The sequence below is a fragment of the Silurus meridionalis genome, chromosome 10, assembly GCF_014805685.1.
Source record: "Silurus meridionalis isolate SWU-2019-XX chromosome 10, ASM1480568v1, whole genome shotgun sequence".
Lineage (NCBI taxonomy): Eukaryota > Metazoa > Chordata > Actinopteri > Siluriformes > Siluridae > Silurus > Silurus meridionalis.
In genome coordinates this window covers 2,654,346-2,676,363 of record NC_060893.1, presented here as the reverse complement: position 1 = coordinate 2,676,363, position 22,018 = coordinate 2,654,346, and the positions used below count along the sequence as shown (strand labels likewise).

The window sequence follows — 22,018 nt, the reverse complement described above, 5'->3', positions numbered from 1 at the left end:
TACGAAAGAACACCATTTAGCAATTTACGCTACCGTAATGTATAAACTATAGAGCATATACGCATGTATGTGGTCATTGTAGGTGCGTGGACGAGCACCAGTTTACAGTGGAGGGCGGAGCAAACAACGTTACAATCGACAAACCGCATTCAAATATTGTCGTATCACTGTACTGATTGTAAAATTGAAAAATCTGAAGTTGAATCATCGTAACTCTGGGTGGGACCATTGCACATCAGCTTCTGCACTTTTCTACACTGCCCTGAGCCTTTATATTCATTTGTTGTACATAGAATATTAGGGGTGTAGCGGAACACGTATTCGTCCCGAACCTTTGCGGTAAAGAGCTTTCGGTTCGGTACACGTGTATCGAATGCAATCCTTTTTACGCGTGGAACATCCGTGTGAACGTATTAACTGGTGGGCCGAGAGTTTGTTTAGTCTGCGTCTTACACTATAATTAAAGTGTCTTGCATTCATTTGATTTATTCAAATTTATTTTTATATATTTATTTTTTTATAAAATGTTCTATTATATTATATTTTATTGAAACTTGTTTTAAAAATGTAAACTGTTGATGTCCACAAATGTTAATAATAATAATAAACCTGGTTAAAAAAAAACAAGCAACTTTGTGTTTTGTGTTTCCTTGGCATAAGTCAAGTCAAGTTTATTTCTATAGCGTTTTTCACAACAGACATCATCTCAAAGCAGTTTTACAGAATTTTACAGTTAAGGTGAATGATGTGTATTTATCCCTGATGATCAGCCGTGGTGACTGTGGCAAGGAAAACTCATTTAGATGTTATGAGGAAGAAACCTTGAGAGGAACCAGACTCAAAAGGGGAACCCATCCTCATTTGGGTGACATCAAGAGTGTGATTATAGTCTTTAAACCATGCAGAACACTGGAGAGTGAGAACTAACATGAGTACTGGAATGTGTGATTATGAGTAATGTTCTTTCTACAGTCTTATACAGTCATTTGAGATCATGGAGCCTGGAGCTACTGAGCAACTCATAAAATAGTTCAACATCTGAGATCATCACAGATCCAACACCAGCTTCTCCATGCCAGAGCCTTTCAACACTCAAAGAGGTCTAATGTACAAACTCCACATGAAGTGGGTTTTAAATGGTGCTGGTACGTCTCTAGATGGTTTGGGATGTTTGCAGCATCTACTTCTTTGAAGGTCAATAATCTTCATGAGGTGGGACGTGACTAACTGCACTGAAATTGAACTGATATATGTCTTATATAATTATATATTTATCTGAACTTGTCCGTTTGGACAAGTGTTAATATTTGCACTTCTAGTAGAAGCTAAACTGCATTTTATTGCTGTGAACATCTATCCATCCATCCATCCATCCATCACTCATGTTGATTTATCCAAAGGAGTTGAAGTACATGGTGAATTTGACAAACTGGAGTAGAAAACGTGAACTACATTATTATTTATTATTTAGAACACACTACACTCAAAAGGTTTCCTCTGTGGGAGAGAAACCAATTGCCATCTGGAATGACCTAAATGTCTGTGTGTCTGATATTAAACCGACAGCTCCTGGAAGCTCCACCTGTCAGGTTTTGGGGCAAAAGAGGAAACAAAAAAATTAATTAAATAATAAAATAAACAAAAAAATGTATATTTTATATATATACCCAAAATGCTTTGCGTCAAATCTGGCACTGAATAAACACTATAAATCTCCAGCAGAGATCGGACGCTGGAACATCAGCAGTGTGGAGATTAAACAAGCGTTTTAACACTATCACCTAAAACTGCATCATCCGGCTGAATGGAGTGCACAGCTGCTTTTATTATTATTCTTACGCCCTCCCCTGCGCTCCTTAAACAGGAAAGGGCGGAAATGATTGCTTTCCTGTCTTTTTTCAGCCTGTCGGTTCTGCACCATTTAATGGTTAATCGCAATGATTTTAATGATAAAAATCACGAGCAGGGGGGAAAATCCAACGCATCACACAGGAGTGTCTCCACACTTTGAGTTTCACTTAATCATATCACTCCACTGCGATATTTCTTTTGTGTGTAATATCAGGTTGCATAATACTTTCTTCCTCCCAGTTCGTATAAACTCTCTGTACGCTGTCGTCTCAAACACTCACGACATATGCTTTAGCGTTTCACCGTTTCTGTATTCTCTGTATGCTAAGACAAGAAAGTGAACTTCCACCTGGAGTGTGTATTCGATCAGGTTTACATGACCAATAAAGAAGAAAACTACCCTTTGCAGCTTCACCAAGGCTATATAGGAGATTTCCATATTTTATCAAAAGTATTGGGACAACTGACTTTCCCACCCATACGTGGTTCTTCCCTAAACGATTATCACATACTTGTATGAGATGTCTATGGATGCGCTAGCATGACATTTACCCAAAGCTGTTGCAGCAAGACAATGTTGATGTGCACAAAGCCAGCTTCATGAAGATCTGCTTTCCATTGATTGAAAGTGTGTGGAAGATCTCCAGCTATAGTATAATTGCAGCAGTTTAACTCCAGCAGTTTCGACCGAGGCCTCCCCTACACCAGTACCTGACTACCAGCCTTACAAGCACAAATCTCTACAAAAATCTAGGTGGAACATCTTCCCAAAAGCATGCAGCTTAGTATTGGAGCAAAGTAAATGTGGATGTTCAAACAGATTATTATGTAGCTATTAGGTAATTGAATAAAATGTATGCCATTTGACAGACACCCCCTTATCCAGAGGGACTTACATTTCTCTCATTTATACAACTCTGGGACTCTGGAGTGGCAGCTTGGTGTGACTAGGATTTGAATTCATGACCTTCAGATCCAATGTCCAATTTCTTAGCCACTAAGCTACCACCCCCCTAATATAATCATTTAGCATTAGCTTTAAAAAGTTTATCCTGCACGCTGTTGTTTCAGCATCGAAACCTAGGCTCCTGGTTTCTCTGCTGCCAACCTACATTTCCTGTCATCCTGACTTCTTCTGGAAATGGCCTGTTTTATTGGTGGAACATGCACTGCTCTCTGACTATCAGCAGAACACGCAGTTATATGCAGTGTATTAAACTCAACGTGGTCATCAGGCTGCACTCTTCACTCTCAAACCCCCATGTGGGTCCTGTTACCCTGCACTGGACTTCAGTCCTGCCCAGTCAGTCTCAGAATTCCTGGGAATGGCTCAGGGCATGAATAAGCTAAAGGCAGAAGTCTTATATCTCCATGAAGAACAGAACAGAACCTGACCTGACTGTCATCTATGTTGGCGGAAACATTTATTCCGTCAAAATATTTAATCAGCACCCCCATGAGGACCAGACCATTAGTCATCTCAAAACATCTGTTCACTGGAAAATGTTTTATACATTTAGTATAAGAAATAAAGGCATGATTTAAGAAGATACAGACTAGAAACAAGTCAAATGATCTGCCAGTACAGTAGGATAATTACACCTGGTAAGATTTCTTGAAATAAGAAAACGCATCTAGTCTTTAGAAAAGAACAAAATGTCTTCAAATGTAAGCATTTAAAACTTATTCCAAGCAGTCAATTTGCTATAATTAACATAAAACTAGTTTGCTTTTCTTAATAAGTTTGAAACCAAACCTACTAAACAAGACAATTCATCTGAATGTAAGGATATTCATCATTATATATTTGGTCTTAAAATGAGAGAGAATATACACTTTTAATTACAACTAAAATCAAAATCACATACAAAAAACAACCAAGTGAAATTACTTGCTGCTTCTCAAAATACATAAACTTACTGCAATATAAAACATAATTGAATGTTTTTTGTCATTACTGAACACAAAGATATTCAACATGAGAAACTAAAATCCAACTACAGAACATTTTAGAAAAAAGCAATAAGTACTTTTTATAAATACATTTCCAAAAAAAGAAAAAATACCTGTTCTCAATAATCATTGGAAGGAGTTTGGTGACTTCATTTATTATCAGGTCGTGTGTTGTGTTGGTGTTTACACCAATGAACAAGTCTTAAGTGTGAATATTGAGCATTTTCTTAACCTCTTTCTAGTTATTACAGCTAAAATAGTCTTTCAAAACAATACAAGGCCTCAAATGATTTCTCTGATGGTAAGATCAATTTGCAGGTAAAATAATTAACTTTAAGCTTAAGCAAGAAACAAAAGATATACAATCTTAAAACAATCATAATCTTACACACTCTGCTCTTGCATAGTATTTTATTTGTAAAATAAGATCAATACGATTTTTATGGCTTTGTAATTCTTGACTAGATGAGAAGTTTTTGCAGTGTAAACATCTTCACTAAGCTTTTCCGTACACTGCACACCCCTGTATCTGTACTGAAGTTTTACGTGAGATATGATTAGATTTCTGCAGATTCGAAAGAAAAGCTCCTGATATACAAGCGGCTTCATGAATGTGTTTATATGTGCCGAAGATGAAGGTATTTGATTGGTCGATTGCCTGATCTACGTTTGTGATGGCATACAGAAATTCAACATTAGTGACCAAAACTGGTAACTTTTACTCCCTCACATGACTTCCAGTCTAATCAGCCACACAAAGCCGCCTGGAAAACCCCTTAGCAAGCGCAAAGCTTTTAGTTCTGAAAATGACACTTTCTTTCACGCTCATTACGCCCAGAGGGCCAGTTTCAAAACCATGTGATGTAACAGGGAGGGGCGTGTAGACTTCTAATGTCCAACCGAGGTAAACTTTTAGTATAATTCACAAAGTTTCCAGAACATTCCATAGATTTCACAATGCTGACCAACAACTTACACCACAATGTTGTTTTACTGGAATCCTTGTACTACACTATATAGTGTGTGTGTTCAGTAGTGGTGGACGAAGTACACAAACCATTTGTGTGTACCATTTGTCGAAATTTTGTGTTAACACCATTATGTAGCGCTGCTTTAATCCTCCTGGGCATGGAATTCACCAGAACTGCACAGGTTGTTGCTGGTATATGACATCACAAAGCTGCTGGATATTAAACACATGGCGCTTTTCCACCCTCTGCTTGAGGATCCCCACAGATGACCAACAGGGTTAAGGTCTGGAGACATACTTGGCCACTGAAATTACCTTCACCTTGGCAGTCATCTTGGCGGTGGGTTTGGGGTTGGTACCATGTTACAAAACTGCAGTTCGGCCCAGTTTCTGAAAGGAGGGCATCATGTTCTGCTTCAGGATGTCACAGTACATGTTGGAATCCATGCTTTCCTCCATGAATCGCAGCTCCACAATACCATCAGCACTCATGCAGCCCCAGACCATAATGATACCACCACCATGCTTGACTGTAGGCAGGACAATTCGTAGTTGTCCTCACCAGGGTGTCACCACACATGCTGGCCACCATCTGAGCCAAACAAGTTTAACTAACTTAAGTCTCATTAGACCACAGGACATGATTGCAGTAATTCATGCTCTTGGACAGGTTGTTTTTTGGTTTGTCGCAGAATTGCAGATCCCACATTACTAATTATTTTGGCTGATTTTCCTGGTCTCTCGCGGAGAGCATGATCAACTAAAAAACGTATAGGCAATAGTTTTTATGGAGTTTTGTCTTGAAATAATACATTTTATTAATGAAATTATAATTATTAATTATAAAATTAAGTATTTTATAATTTTTTCCTCAAAAAACTAGCATTGCAGCAAAGATTTCCAAAAACACTTGACTGAAAAAAGATCCCAGTTAGTATCACTGGTTTGATAAAACAGAGGTGGAGAGTTTTCAGAACCACAACCACCGTAATTTCCGGACTATTAAGCGCACCGACTGAATTTGACGAAGATGTTTATTTTGAACATAAATAAGCCGCACCTGTCTATAAGTCTATAAGGTGTCTACACTGAAACTAATGAACTTTACACAGGCTTTAATGAAAGACAATGTCTGTTACATGACTTGTATCTAAACAGTAGCCTACCAAGAAAGTCATTGTTCACCGTCTTCCTTCTTCCTTTCACAACTATTTCTCTATTTTTCTTCTGGCATCGTCGTGCGTTTAAAAATCACCATCGGTGAATCTTTTCTCCCGATGCCGTGCAGCTCAGAACACAGGTGAAGTGCGTTTTTTCATGCCCGGTTGTTTTCAGCGTGACGAATGATTCGCATTTCCTGTAGACAGTCCGAGTGAGCGGCAGGTCAAACGTCAGAGGAACATCATCCATATTTATGATGTGGTGCGACCCGATTCAGTGGGAGTTTCATTGGTTCACCTGAACCCGTTCCGCAATTTCATTGGTCTAATGTTATGGGGCTCAGTTTTTTGACTTGAAGTTTGTGAAACCGGGAAAAACCCACATATTAGCCGCTTCGTTGTTTAAGCCCCACGGGGAAAAAGCGTGGGAAAAAAGTAGCGGCTTAAAGTCCGGAAAATATAATAATATAATATATATAGTTCAGAAGATGTAAAAAGCGCAGGATTTCACAATCTCGCTCTCGGAGTAACAATAAAGAGGAAAAAAAGAGTTGCAGGACAACCCGAAAGCAGCAGCTACATTCACTTGCATGAATCACAAAAAAGCAATGAAGCAAACTGCAAACATCTGATTCAAAACTCATTAAAAATAAACATTTATAGGACTCTTAGGAGACCACTTGCTGCATAAAAGCGCCGTGAGATTATTGTGGAGGTTAAACACAAGAACTACATAAATGGATTTGGTCTGTAATTCATAGGTTTTCTACAATGGCTGAGGACTACAAACTCCAAAAGGTTTCCCCTCGAGTCTCAAATCAGTGAACAGTTCATAACCTTAACAATGATGAAAGGAGAGTATGAACTATAAGAAACTGACTTTTGGTAGACACTGGTTTCTTTTTGAGTCTGGTTCATCTCAAGGTTCCTTCCACATACTATACCAGGAAGTTTTTCCCTCAATCACCACTGGTTCTCTAAATAAAGATGAACTTATTGGGGCTAATTTCTGAACTTCAAATGTTTATTTCTACACAATTAATTTCTGTAAAACTGCATTGGGACAAAAACCATTGTGTGTAAAATCTGATTGCATAGAATTGAATTGTTGCATTTGGAAGAAGACTGGTGGACATTGGGGGCAGACCGTACAAGTTCATTCCAGACCATCAAATGAAACATGAATGGAATGAAACCTTCCAGGTGTTTTCCACACTGCTGCATGAGGTCATCAGTTCTCAAGGCTCTGGCTTTGATTAAAAAAAATAAATAAATAAAACGCAGTGAAGGATGATCATTTGCGAAACATTCTTTAGCATGTTGTGAAACTGGAAATGGTTTCAGTTGTGTTGAGAACCACAAAACTTTTCTGAAACGAACTGAAAATGTTGCATAACTAGTTTCCAGAGTTGCAGTCAGATGACCGAAGAATACAAAACTGTGTGAAAAAAAGTATGAGGTAGTATGTATGGTGACCTTAATATTACCTAACATACACCAATCAGCCAGAACATAAAAAAAATAAAATAAAAACACCTGATACTGGGTAGTTCCCCTTGTGCCACATAAATAACGAAGTAAAACATCAAATCTGAGTTTCCTCACAAACATATTAAGTGGCTGACCGCAAGTTTGTCTAGTTGCCACTTCGCACTTTGAGTGCAGTGTCACTGTTTTTCTTTTATTATTGGCCAGGCAGAGGGGATGGAGATGGAGAGTGTGTTGAGAAGATGGAGGAATATTTTGAGCAGCTGATGAATGAGGAAAATGAGAGAGAGAGAAGGTTGGATGATGTGGAGATGTGAAGCAGGAAGTGGATAGGATTAGTAAGGAGGAAGTGAGAGCAGCGATAAAGAGGATGAAGAGTGGAAAGTCGGTTGGACCAGATGAAATACCGGTAGAAGCACAGAGATGTTTAGGAGAGATGCAGTGGAGTTTTTAACAAGATTGTTCAATAAGATTCTGGAAGGTGAGAAGATGCCTAAGGAATAGAGAAGGAGTGTGCTGGTACTGAGATACAGGGGAATAAAGATGATCAGTCACACCATGAAGTTATGGGAAAGAGTAGTGGAAGCCAGGCTGAGAGAAGAGGTGACCAACTGTGAGCAACAGAATGGTTTCGTGCCGAGGAAGAGCGCCACAGATGCATTATTTGCTTTGAGAATGTTGATGGAGAAGTATAGAGAAGGTCAGAAGGAGTTGCATTGTGTATTTGTGGATTTAGAGAAAGCGTACGACAGGGTGGAGAGAGGAGTTGTGGTATTGTATGAGGAAGTCTGGTGTGTCAGAGAAGTATGTGAGGGTGGTGCAGGACATGTATGAGGACAGTGTGACAGCAGTGAAGGAACTGAGAAACTGAGGATGGAGCCACCAGGAAAGAGGAAAAGAGGAAGGCCAAGGAGGAAGTTTATGGATGTGGTGAGGGAAGACATGCAGGTAGTTGGGTTAAAAGCAGCAGATGTAGAGGACACGGGGTATGAGGACGGATGATGCGCTGTGTTGACCCCTAATGGAAGAAGCCGAAAGAAGTAGTAACGAGATAATTAATGCTACTCGTGTCACCTGACAGATGTTTTAATGTTTTGGTTGATCGATGTACACTTTTTCTTAAGGAACTGTGCCAAATCACCCGTTCCTGCACCATATTACTTATATGTGAGGGATTAGTTTGCACTTTGACTAGTTTGTGTCTTTCTCCAGCTGTTTACATTGTTCTGGCCTGGTAATGAAGTCCACCAGGCTCGAGCTGCTCAGAGAAAAGTGGAGGAGGATCAGCGTTACTGTGAACTGGATCTCCTAATCCAAGGCATTCAAAAATGGACAAATTGCATCTTTAAAAACATCTCATCCTAACGATGAGCACACGATTGCACCAGAGTGGATACAAACAAACAAACTGCAAACTGACGTGTGTGTGTGTGTGTGTGTGTGTGTGTTTATCTGTCCTAACCTGCGTACAGTGTTCCTTTCATTGCACAGACTGGACGCATTCTTGTGAACGTTCTTGGAACACTAAGATCACTCGAGGAATTTGGCCAAATGGTTATTTTAGGAGCTGCAAGAAAGCACCAAAAGCTAGCTCATATTCAAGCATGGCCGTAACCCTAAAAAGGCATCTGGTAAGGGCAGAGTCGATTATTAAAATAATAAATAAATAAATAAAAGTGGCAATTCGAGTTCACTTAAAAATAAATATCCTGTTATTCTTTCCTGCCTCTTACGTCATTCTTACAGCAGACCATCAGGCACTGACTAAACGCATTTCCATTTATTAGCAAGAAACCCATTCGTGATTTTCAACCCCCTCGCATTCCTTACCGAACGAAACACTGGTCTATCTTTAGCTCAGCAATGCTTTACTCCGCCATTTTTTATTTCGCCTCGGCCTCACACACACTTTTCCTCTCGGCCACTCCCTTCTTCAGCTCACAAATAATTGTCACACAATCAAAAAAGTACGTTTCTGTGGCAACACGCACCGCTTCATGATATAAGTGTTTTTTTTGACAATTAGTTCCATCGATGGAGCAAAAATGGGCAAAATATTTGGACATTTTGAGTCTAAAATGTCAGCTGTTTGATGATCATTTCTCTATTACAGAAATGTTTCATACGTGCACCATAATGGCAATCAAGCCATAGGGTTGACCGGGACCTGCGAGGAACTGCAAGGTCAGAAGAAAACCTGTGAGAACAGACCGGGCCCTGTGAGGTCAGAAGAAGACCTGTGAGGACAGACCGGGACCTGTGGGGTCAGAAGAAGACCTGTGAGGACAGACCGGGACCTGCAAGGTCAGAAGAAAACCTGTGAGGACAGACCGGGACCTGAGGTCAGAAGAAGACCTGTGAGGACAGACCGGGACCTGCGAGGTCAGAAGAAGACCTGTGAGGACAGACCGGGACCTGCGAGGTCAGAAGAAGACCTGTGAGGACAGACCGGGACCTGCGAGGTCAGAAGAAGACCTGTGAGGACAGACCAGGACCTGCGAGGTCAGAAGAAGACCTGTGAGGGCAGACCGGGACCTGCGAGGTCAGAAGAAGACCTGTGAGGGCAGACCGGGACCTGCGAGGTCAGAAGAAGACCTGTGAGGATAGACCGGGACCTGCAAGGTCAGAAGAAAACCTGTGAGGACAGACCGGGACCTGTGAGGTCAGAAGAAGACCTGTGAGGATAGACCAGGACCTGCGAGGACCTGCAAGGTCAGAAGAAGACCTGTGAGGACAGACTGGGACCTGCGAGGTCAGAAGAAGACCTGTAAGAATAAACCGGGACCTGCGAGGACAGAAGCCGACTGGTGAAGGACCTGCGAGAACAGACCTGGACCTGAGATGACCTGGTCTTATGACTGCAGTCATTATATTCAGTACAGCAGCATTATTGTGAATGCACCAGTGTTTAAATGTGTGAATTTGGCTCTGAAAATGGAAGCAGGAAGTAACCGCAGTATATTTCAGTAAAGCAGGTAGAGCCAGTAAATATTCAGTATGCCTTCAGGTGACCATCCAACGTTTCCCCTTAAATGATGGGACATGTTCAGATTCACATGATTTAACCAAAAGTGTTTAGTAAAGTCAGGTACTGATGTAGGTGAGGTGAGGAGACCTGGAGTGCAGTCAGTGTTCACATTTATCTCAATAAGTTTTGGAGCTCTATAGCAGGAGATCTTCCATACCATGTGCTTGTCCATACCAAGCTGGCTTTATAATACTCTACATATACTCCAGACCTGGAGTTATAAACTGACCTGTGATAAAGATGAAGATAGAAACCATTTCCATCTGTAAAAATTAAACGTTACTGATAATTGACTTTTAATAAAGACGGTCATTTATTCCTATAATGATGACCATCTACTGTACAGTTTTTTTAACGCTGGCACGTGTTACTTTCATGCATGTAGCGACAAACCAACAAGATGCTTTCACTTTTGGAAAATAAATAAACAAGGCAGCCGTAATGAAACGCTCTTTTCATTACCAGCCAAAACTTATGGGCGTTAGACTGTAGAAATACAAATATTTCACACAAGTCTAATGTCCTCTTATGACTTCAGAATCTTGGGGAACTGCTTTTACTTGTTTGTGTGTCATTTATTCTGATCGGCGACTTTGAGAGGAAGATCAAGTTGATTCCTTGTATTTTAAACTCTCCCTGTACAATACATTGCACCAGGAGGAACGAACGATTTACTGCGATACACCATGATCTTTTATCTCACAGGACTCACAAGAGATCATTCAATCTTTTCTGGGGTTTTTATCATTAGGAACTGATTCCAAACTTCCAAGCAGCTGGTTTGCTATTACAAAACTGAAACCTGCATAACATCTTTAAAGGGTTTTTTTAGTTTCAGAGACTGAAACCACTGAAGGAGAAGGTGTGTGTGTATCTATCCATCTATCCATCTATCTATCCATCTATCTATCCATCTATCTATCTATCCATCTAAAGCACAAAAGGGGTTTGGAAACGTGCGTAAAAGTTTACATTTAAAAAGGTCTGTTTTGCCAGTTCCCCTTCTCTCCTTCCGTGTATCCACATTGTGTGCACTTTTTCCGCTCAAGTTCTTAATTTTTTTTTTTTTAGAAATCACAACCTTTGTGTGAAAAGTGGCGTACGCACAAAACGTGGCTTAAATTGTGTGCGCGTCACATGTACCAAACTGTGAATTTTGTGTACTGATCCACCCCTGACGTCTTAAAACCTTCAAAATCCCAGCACCACCAAGCTGCCACTGACGGGCCCTTGTGTAAGGCCCTTAACCCTCAACTGCTCAGTTATATATAAATATATATCGGAGATTCAATTCGTGACGAACTCTGGCTCAAACACACCGGTATGAATGTTTGATACTGTTTCATGAGATTGCAAATGGTTTGAAAGAGAACGAATAAAAGATGTATGACATGTAAAGTGATGGAACGAGAAAGTCAAATGGAGAGAGAGAGAGTGCCTAAAATCTGAAAAAAAGAGAGAAAAGATCTTGTTTATAAGCAGAGGTGTGAAGACTAAAACTACAGTAAAGACCGTAATCAGTTAGTTAACTGTGTAATAACTAACTGATTACTGTGTAATGTGGTTGTTAAACCCAGGGGGAAAAAAACCCAGGTGTGCTGAAAACACCTGGATACGGCAAAAAGTCAAAAAGCGATGCCTGCGTTCGGAATAAATCCCACCGTTACACACAGTCACCTTTCACAGGAATCTTCTAAATTCTCACACAGTCCACAGTGATTCAGAACAAGAATGCAGTCTGAACGCATTTCCCACCTCAGCGCCGTTTACTGCTCCAGCATTCTCAGCATATACACGTTTTAGATATTTAAAAAGTGCACACGTTTTTTTATCTGAAAGCTTTAAACTATATATTTAATAGCAGAATCACAACAGGTGATTGTTACTCTCGAATTCTCTCTTTACAATTTTTACAGAAATAAATATCTAATGATCAATATAGGAAGTGTAAAGTGCACTATTAGAGACCCAATGGGACTAGACTCCTCCTGCCCCATGCTCAATGGAGGAACAAAAGATTGCCAGATTGGTCATCAAAAACATTAAGTGTTTGTTTTAGAGCAAATAATCTGAATGAAATCTTATAACATATCTATGATGCATTTTTTCTACTGCATAACTACAATAACTTGGCACAGTTACTGAAACATGGCAACCCTGATTACTGATATAGGAAGGAACACTGTTTACTGGGTTGCCAGATTTCACAACAAAAACACACAAAAAAAAACACTGTTTCACAGCAAATAATCAGAATGAAATCTATATGATGTACTTCTCTTTTTATGCTACGAGAAGGTGTATTGCCGAGAGCGCCTAAAGACTGGATAGAGTGAATATGTCAGGAATTAATATGAAAATCTCTGCACACAATATGGCTGAGGGAAAAAAAAAAAAAAAACACTTTTGGGCAGGAATCACACTTCCCCATGCTCAAGAGAGAAACTAAACAGTTTAATGGGTTGCCAGATTGATCACCAAAAACACTAAAACAAATGTTGCTTTATAGCAAATAATCTGACAACCGATGCAAGCCTTCTACATGATAAACATGCCTGCTGTATCATATACAGCATAGGTGTGGTGTGTGTGTGTGTGTGTGTGTGTGTGTGTCCTATTCAAATGAGCTGACTGTGTCTGGGACCATGTCATATTTAACGCTAGCCCTCCAGCATTACAATCTACGGTCACAAGCCACAGCTGGATAAGAGCCTTTATAAGCTCCCTCAAAGACTCTTGAAGCCCTTTTCTCATAGAGAAACCACTGTTCTGGATTCTGGATTGAATCTCATGGGGCTTTCAAAAAAAATCAGCAACATATTGATGCATTGAAACCAAAAGATCGAGGAACTCGTCAACATTCAACTGAAGCAATCAACTTTAGAATCACGTTTACAAACAAACATCTGGATTCATCACAATATTAGAACAGAAACGATGACTTCAAAAGCTACAGGAGACTTTCACACAATTACAGACAAAGTTCTGCATTTCAGCTCTCCAGTTTCACAAACACTAATTCATTTTATAGCGATGAGAACAGAAAATAAAAGTTGATCACATATGCATGCAGGAGAAAAAACGTTTTTTAATATTAGAAATTAGATCTGGGTGATGTGATTAATAGTGGCACTGATATGAAACTGCAATATTAAGGGTTTTTTTTATTTTTGTGGATAGAGATTTCTCACACACTGACGCAGCAGAACTCTAATGCTGTTCACTGTTCTGTCTGTCTTTCAGATTTCTTAAAGAAAATAAATTTAAAAAAAACAATCATTATTATTGGCAAAAAGAATAATGCAACACCGTGGTACTGTAAGCAACCTGTGGACAAACCTGTACCGCAAAAAAAACAAACAAAAAAAATAAAAACCCACAACCACAAGCACCCTGTAGTGTTTGCACTGTTGTTGTTGCATGACCAAGTTACTTGGCGTAAACCTCCGTCTCTGCTTCGCTTCTTTGCACATTTGACTCTATAATTACAGTGTGATCTCTGTAGAGTCACCTTGTGCTCACTGGGCTTTTTTTACCTTATTTTTCTGCTTTGTGCGCCGCTATATTTACACACCGTGTCATTCACACTGATACTGATTTCTACTCACCACCTCATACAGGCACCGTTTCATAGAACACAGTATACTGTACATAAGTGTGTGTGTGGGTATAACTTTCTATATCTCTCTCTATCTACACACAAATCTCTCCATCTCTTTCTCTCTCTCTATATGCACACACACACATACACACACATATATACACACACACACATATATACATACATACATATGGGAGGTTGTAGCTCAGTAAGTTTATTCATTAGAAACTTTCAATCTGAAGGTCAAATCCCAGCCACACCTGGGGCCCCTGAGCAAGGCCCTTAGCCCCATAACTGCTCATCAGTTGTATGAATGAGAAAAAGCTTATATATTCTGGTTAGATGCCTACATCCTTTCATTGTGCTCTCCACACAATGACTGAAGTTGAATCTAATCTTCTCATGATGCATAATTGTGAATCATAGAAACACCTTGAACAATTAGCAGCGTGACACCTTCACGTCACTTCACAGATCTAAACACCTAAACTAAATCACTGGTGCATTTCACATCACAGTAGTAGTAGTAGTAGTAATAGTATAAACCAGAAAAGGGTCAGAAGAATGAGTTCATCTGATGAGCCTCCCTGAACCCTAGTAGATTAAGAGGAATGTAATTCCGATTGCACGCATGGATCGATGTATTTAGATGCGTAAAACCTGCATGTATAATAAAGTTTCTCATGAGTGTGTGTTGAGATGCTGATGAGGTGTCATGTCCTGATACACACCAGCGGCTCTAGTGATCTAAAGTAATGGCACCACATTCAAGATTACCAGGTATAATATAGAATACCTTCTACTGAGATCTCATCCCCTCATATCTGGAGCCAAAACTCCCAAAGACAAAAGATGTGTGGGGGAAAAAAAAAGTGAGGGAGATCTTTCTGTTTTACACACTTCCACAGAAGCCCGAGCCTGTTTACTCAAGCGACGCGCCCTGAGCACGCTGCCTCCACCGCGGCCGGATATCTGCCCTACTTTCCAGCAACACCTCCTCAGTTTCGCCCCGTGCGCGAGCTTCAGTGTAGGCTGGGGGGGTGGAAGGGGAGTGGAGGGGGGCTTTGCTTTTCTTCTCTTTGTTTGTCGAGAAGGAGGGCTTCACTAACTGGAGCTTCAGATGCGAGCACCAGAGCAAACACCCGGCGTGGCTCAGGTCTCAGTGCTCGAGATTCCACCACGAGATCCAGTCTCGAGGAGGGAGACACACACCGGGATGATTTCATCACGTGTGTGCGTGCTCGTGCGTGCGATTGGGGTTGTGTGTTAGAGGAAGGAAAGAGGTAGGCCGCAGGAGAAGCCTGGTAGCTGGAGTTAGGGGGAGGCTGAGTCTGTTAGTGTGTGTGTGTGTGCGTGCGTTCTTGAAAGGATACAAAGATTTCACGTGGAATATACAAAGTAGCGCCTCGCGCGTGTGAAGTGTTACTGACTGTAGGAGATGAGTGAATGTGTGCACGCGCGCGTGTGTGTGTGTGTGCGTGCGTGCGTGCGCGAGCGTGTGAGCGGATCTGCCCGTCTCGTCTCTCACCATGAAGTCCGAACTGAAGTTATCTTCTCCTCTCTGCTCTCCGGATCTCATGGCGTGAACCCCCTGAATGAACTTCCTCAGGATATTCGCCTGATCCATCCTCACGAGCCCCGGACGCACAATAGAAAAAAAAAAGTATAGAAACAAAAAATAAAAAAAATAAAATAAATATCTTAAATGAAGAAATCTCCACTGCGGATTAATCCCAACATCCTCATGGCTCCATGGTTCTGTTTGGTCCCGGGTGAACACGCATCAACGTGTCAGCTGTAGATCCCCTCCTTCACCGCGGCACCTCAGGCACTCCTATACGGGTTTGTGCATAAATACCGTCGGGAGCTTTTCACACACAGAGACGCAGAAAGCACGCATGGGTTCACCCCTCCCAGGCTCCACACTGCCACATTACCAACTCAACTCCGAAACAAAACTGTCTGGACCGCCCAAAGATCCGCCACGACCCGGTCTCCACCCTCCTCACAGAGAACTCCTCTCCTATTGGGCAGCGACCCGAAAACCCTGGCACACGATTGGCTGGAACGCCGTATACATCAAAACAAATAAATAAAAATTCTCTCTCCTAATTGGCAATTGTGCGCTCTCGCTGTCAATCACATGCGTGACGTCATCTCGGTTATGATTGGCCGACTCCTGTTCGCTCGTCCCGCCCAGATTTACACCGGACGAGTTTTTAAATCACTAAAAATAAATAATAGCATTTTTACATGAGTGAATTCCGGAAAATTGAGACATTTCATGCGTTTCTGTGTTCTGTCCTGATTAATACAACTTTTATTACTGATAGAAATAACATGCCTCTATTCGCGTGACATCATCGAAATGGGTGTGGTCTGACTCAAACCGGAAGTTTACGCCCAAAAAAATCTAGGGGTAGAAATATTTCTTTCCTGCAAATTAATTGATTGATTAAGTCAGAAACATGTTTAGTAATGGCAGAGTGTGAAAGAAAGAAACTACAGTTACTTATTATAAAAGATATTCTCCAGGTAGTATTTAAGTCCCATTAAAAACATGGGACAAATAACAAAAACAAATAAATAAATAAATCAACAATCTTGAAAAATAAAGAAAGAAATAATAATAATAATGTTATGTTATTGATAACAATAATATATCATTAAAATAATATAAATTATAAAAAATATAATAATATATAATAATATAATCATGTTATTTGAAAATAATAATGTTATCGAGACACACTTTTATCAAAGTCTTAATAACCAAATGGAACATCTTTGTGTAATGAAGAGAAATTTTTGTAATAAAAACACACGTAGTCCCTGCTTTCTGATGGAGATGCGTTCTGATGAGCCTGGCCTACCCAGCGGTCTTAAAGAAGGGTTATCAGTATGGGGTAGTTTACGGTAATTTGTTCATAATTTAACAAAGTAAAAGCAAAACACAGCAATTTACAGTACCATCATGTATAAACTACACACTACATACTGTACACTATATGGACAAAAGTATTGGGACATTTGACCTTCTGTTAACACAAAGCTGGAGGAATACGATTAGGATATCGTTGGATACGCTATAATAAAAATGCGTTCACTTGATTTTGGAAACTCAAACCTGTTCCAGCATGGAACACAAAGCGAGCTCCATAAAGATATGCTCCACATGGTCTGGAGAGGAAGATCTTTAGTGGCCTGCTATAGAGCTCTAATCTCAACACTGTCTGCTCTCCATGTCTCCTCACCTCACCTACATCAGTACCTGACTTTACTAACACTCTTGTGGCTGATAAACAGAAATGCCCACAAGCACACTCCAAAATCTAGTGGAACATCTTGCCAGGAGAGTTCCATGAAGATATGCTCCACATGGTTTGGAGAGGAAGATCTTTAGGGCCTGCTATAGAGCTCTGATCTCAACACCATCATTTTACATCTTGCCAGGAGAGTGGAAGGAATTATAAGAGCAAATTAGGACTAAATTTGGAATGCGATGCTCAAAAAGCACATATCATACTTATCACCAGGTGTCCAAACTTTTGGCAAAATATTGCATGTGGCAGTTTGCGAGTGGTGGATGGAGCCGGAGGCCTTCTGTTTCAGTGTCTGGTGACGCTGATATAAAAGAAAGAGACAAGAGCTGAAATTGGATTTTGAAACACCAAAAATACTGAAAATAAAAGCTCGAGAAAACTGAACTCGACCGCTGGTGAGAGTAAGACATCTCACAAGGTGGCAGATGCATAAATCCCAGCAGCGTCCCAACGTATCACACGAAAAATAAAATGCGGCACAGAGATTTTGATATATTTACCATTTTTCGTATTTCTATCATCATCATAAGATCTAAGTCCTTCCCCTGATTGCCTGTCCAATCAGTACTGATTGCCTGTCCAATCCTTTTCTCATTCCTTATTGTCCTACAGCTCCTCATATGCCTTTTCCTTTGCTTTCGCCACATCCCTCTTCACCTGCTGCCGCATCACCTTGACCTTATTGGTAAGACAGAATCCACAATTTATTCCATGGAATGTTATCAAAGTGGCCATTCGAGGACACAGCATATGTCAATGAAATGATCTCGTTCTGAGATAGTAATAATAATAATATCATCCTTTTGTTACTAGAAGGATCTTATAAAAAAAAAAAACAGACAGTCCTGATTCTAGTTTTAAAAGCTTGAACTCTACAGAAGGAGGCCGGAGATCTAACTGAGACATTATTAGCAATAAGGCCCCATTAGGAATGGCATCCATTACAACAGCAATAGAGAAATGTGCTTTAGTGTGGTGTGGTTGTCGTTTTCATCATCCTGAATAATGTATTTCACAGAATTATGATGCATACAAAACATGCATCAACAAAAATGAGAAAAAATTTGATACTTAGGTTTATTAATTAAACCGTACCGCTCATTTGGGGCTCGTTTTAAATATAGAGAAAGTGACAGTGTATCTCAAGCCACTTAATGAGTCTGCAGAGATTCTTAGAAAGAATAAATTAGGAATTATGTAGTTACTTTCATGTGGTTTTTTTTTCATTAACGATGAATTGGGATGAAGATTTCAAATCAAATAAAATTTTATTGTAACTATTCTAATGTTAATGAGTGTTGTGTAAGCACCATAACCATAAACCATTAAAAAAATATGTGAAAATATGTCCCTCAAATGACCAAACATCTCAAAATGGTTACTTGAATATAATTTTTTAAATAACACAGACTAATAATAATAATAATAACAATAGAATAGCAACACAGACTACTAACATGCTCTGCTGGCTGTGGTGCATATGTTCCTGTATCTCCTTCTTGATGGAAGGTGGTTGAACAGTTTGGGATGTGAGAAGTTCTTGTTGATGCTGTGGTGAAGGTGCTCAGTTGGTTGCCAGCGATGCGTTGGGTGGTTTTGACCAGCCTTTGCAGGGCTTTACGTTCACACACAGCCTCCAAAACATACAGTGATGGATTTGGTCAGGATGTTCTTGATGATGAAGGGGTAAAAACTCTGGGGACAGATGAGCTTTCTTAAGATTCTTTAAGAAAGACAGGCACTGTTGTGCATTCCTTACCAGAGCTGAAGTGTTCTGGTGATCCTCTCAATTATCACAGTTCTATTGATGTAGAATGGAAGTGTCTCCTGCTGTTAGATTTCCAAAAGTCCACAATGGGCTCTTTAGTCTTCATGGCGTTGAGGGTCAGGTTGTTGGTGGCACACTATGCTGTCAGGCTTCGGATCTCTTCCCTGTAGTCTAATTCATCGTCGTTGTTGATCTGGCCGACCCTGGTGGTATCATCTACTTGATGCTTGAATAAGATGTTGGAGTTCAGCTCACAAACTGAAAAAGTGTTAGCACCCCTGATGTAGACGATCTTACTGAGATCTTGAGTAGAGTCTCATAATTTTTAATTTTTAATTGCATTTTTTTTATTATTTTACCAGGAGTTTCATTCTCATGGGCAGTCCTGAAAATTGCACAGCTACAGGAGATCTGTGCTGCATCTATTTGGGTTTCATAGTGGACTTCTCAAGGTCAGGATTGCTCCTCCCAGTGAAGTTACAGTCACAGACTTATATGAGGACCCTTTCAGTTGGTCCTAGAGTGAGATAGTTCCATGTGACTTTGTAGCATAAGTAATTTAGAAATTTAAACACAACTTCTGGTGGTTAAGAGGGGTAAAATAGGGTGTTCATTGGGTATGTTAGGTAGGTTTCATTAGCAACAGACACTAGGGTAATTGGTGGAAACTCAGCAATAAGGCACGGGGAGAGAACACCATTTTTGATGGTTTTTAATAGCAAAATTAGTCATATGGTTTAGCACAAAGTTACAGACTTGCCATGTGAATCTAGTGCAGACTGGCTTCCTATGAGGAACCAAAAATACCAAAAGTAAAATTTAAGCCTAATTTATAGAGTTTTTATTTTGTGAAACACTCTCCCAGTCAACAATGTTGTTTGAGTGTATTTTCATTCAGATGACTCAGTCTGCCCCCATCATTGGTGCAAGAGTTAAATCAATGCCTTTTTTTAATGGTAGATCGCTCCTGTTGCCATGGCTACATTAGTTCAAACCCCTATGTTTCAAATTGGGGTCTTCTTTTTTATGGATTTATGTCCAACCTGTGTGTGCTCTCATTATTTCAGCAGATAAATTCGTGTGAGTTTTGCATTTGGAATCTGCTGTACTTTCAATATGAAGACCAAAGAACTGTCACTGACCATCATTAGACTGAAATCAAAACAAGCCCATTAGACAGACAGAGTGCACATTAGCCGAACATAAAAATATTAGCTGTGGCCAAATCAAGTATTTTCTTGAAAAGAAAGAATGCACTGGTGAGCTCAGGAAAATTCTTTCCCTGGTGAAAAAAAGCCCTTCATGGCAGGGTGTGGGTGTGTGTAGCTTTCAGTGGAACTGTTTGCTATATTAGAAAACATTTTCTGCTACAGGCAAAGCATTTCTAAATGAGAGAAAGTAAGACAACAATTTGGAACAATGACAGCAGCTGCATATGATATTGTCTGCATATTATAAATATTATAAGGGAGTATCAAAAAGTTTCTTAATTGTAATGGTGTTACTGGTGCTGTTCTGACCACATGCATCAACGTGATATTCTGCCTGAAACAGCCACAGATACATTTGATATGACATACGTTTGACCAACGGCGAAGCTGCAAAGAGGTGTTTTCAATGTGGCACACACGCTTCAAAAGTGGAAGAACTTAATTGGAAGATGACAAGAGATCAGGAAGACCTTCAACCAGCTCAACCCCTAAAAATGTCAAAACCATTTGGCAACTTGTGCATGATGATCGTCGGAAAACAATCCACATGATCTTATTTATTCACCCACCCATGCTCTCTTCCAAAAGATAAAGATCTGCCGTTTTGACCTTGTTGCAGAGATCCAGTGCGATTTGCAGAAGGTGCTTTATATGCTTTAAAAAGAAGACTTCCAGGAAACATTGCAGAAGTGGCAGGAACACTGGGAGCACTGTATTGCTGCACACGGGGACCATTTTGAAGTTGATAGTGTGTACACATAGATAAATAAAGTCCTTTCTTGTAAGAAGAGCTAAGCTCGAAACCTTTTAAAACCACCTCATATATTACAGTATTTGGTTATAGTAAATGGGATGCTAAATGGATGTTGAGGAATGTACTATTTTAAAGAAAAAATGGTGATGATTGATGGTTTAAAAAAGTTGTGACAGGGGCAACAAAAGTCTGGAAAAGTGAGCATCACTAAAAAGAAACGTTTCTTAACTATTGAGGTTCATTGGCAACAGGTTTAGAAAGAGTATTTTAGACAGGCAGATTCTCTCAGAATTTGTTCCATAATGAGTCTCTCTGTCTCAGCATATGCAGCAGCAAAATATTTTGGTGTGATTATTGACTCTAGTCTTTCCTTTTAGGCTCATATGAATAACCAGTTTAGTTTTCTTTCAGATAAGAAATATTGCCAAAAGAAGAAATATGATGTTCATGCTTTTTTTACATCTGTTTTAGTAAATGCATAGATAAGCTTCAGTTAGTCCAGAACGTCTACACTGCTCCCAATTCAATCTTGCATTAATACAAAATACTACTACTGACATATAAAGCACTAAATGGTCTTGTGCCGCAATATCTGGGTCAGTTTCTGTACCATTATGATCCCCTCATGTCTAATTCAATCAAAGGTACAGGCTATTTGTTGGTACCTCAAACAATGAAAACTACAGCAAGGGGAGAGCTTTCTCTTATAAGACACCACAGTTATAGATCAGCCTTTCAATTTAGTCAAGCCTCTTTTCAGCAGGTGTTCCTGAGTTAAAGGAGAAGATCTGGAGCGATTATGGATTTATGTTGATTATGAGATATATGCTGTCACACTTCACTCAGGTGTGTTGACCGTGGTGTGGTGGGCGTCTCTTATCCCAGATATCCCTCATGTCTTGCACTCTGAT

General features: G+C 40.0%; 1 protein-coding gene across 5 annotated transcripts in view; it reads right to left on the bottom strand.

Moving 5' to 3' along the window:
- Positions 1 to 16,105, bottom strand: part of ptpn12 (protein tyrosine phosphatase non-receptor type 12) — a 53,166-nt gene extending 37,061 nt beyond the window's left edge. The window contains exon 1 of one of the 5 annotated variants that reach the window (XR_006927202.1): positions 15,580 to 16,105. Coding sequence is in view for 3 of the 5 variants with exons in the window: in XM_046859938.1 (XP_046715894.1) it covers positions 15,580 to 15,678 (99 nt within the window). In the remaining 2 variants the exon portion in view is untranslated. The remainder of the gene's footprint in view (positions 1 to 15,579) is intronic. The other 4 variants (XR_006927203.1, XM_046859938.1, XM_046859939.1 and 1 more) reach the window with 4 other exon arrangements.
- Between the last annotated feature and the right edge of the window lie 5,913 nt (positions 16,106 to 22,018).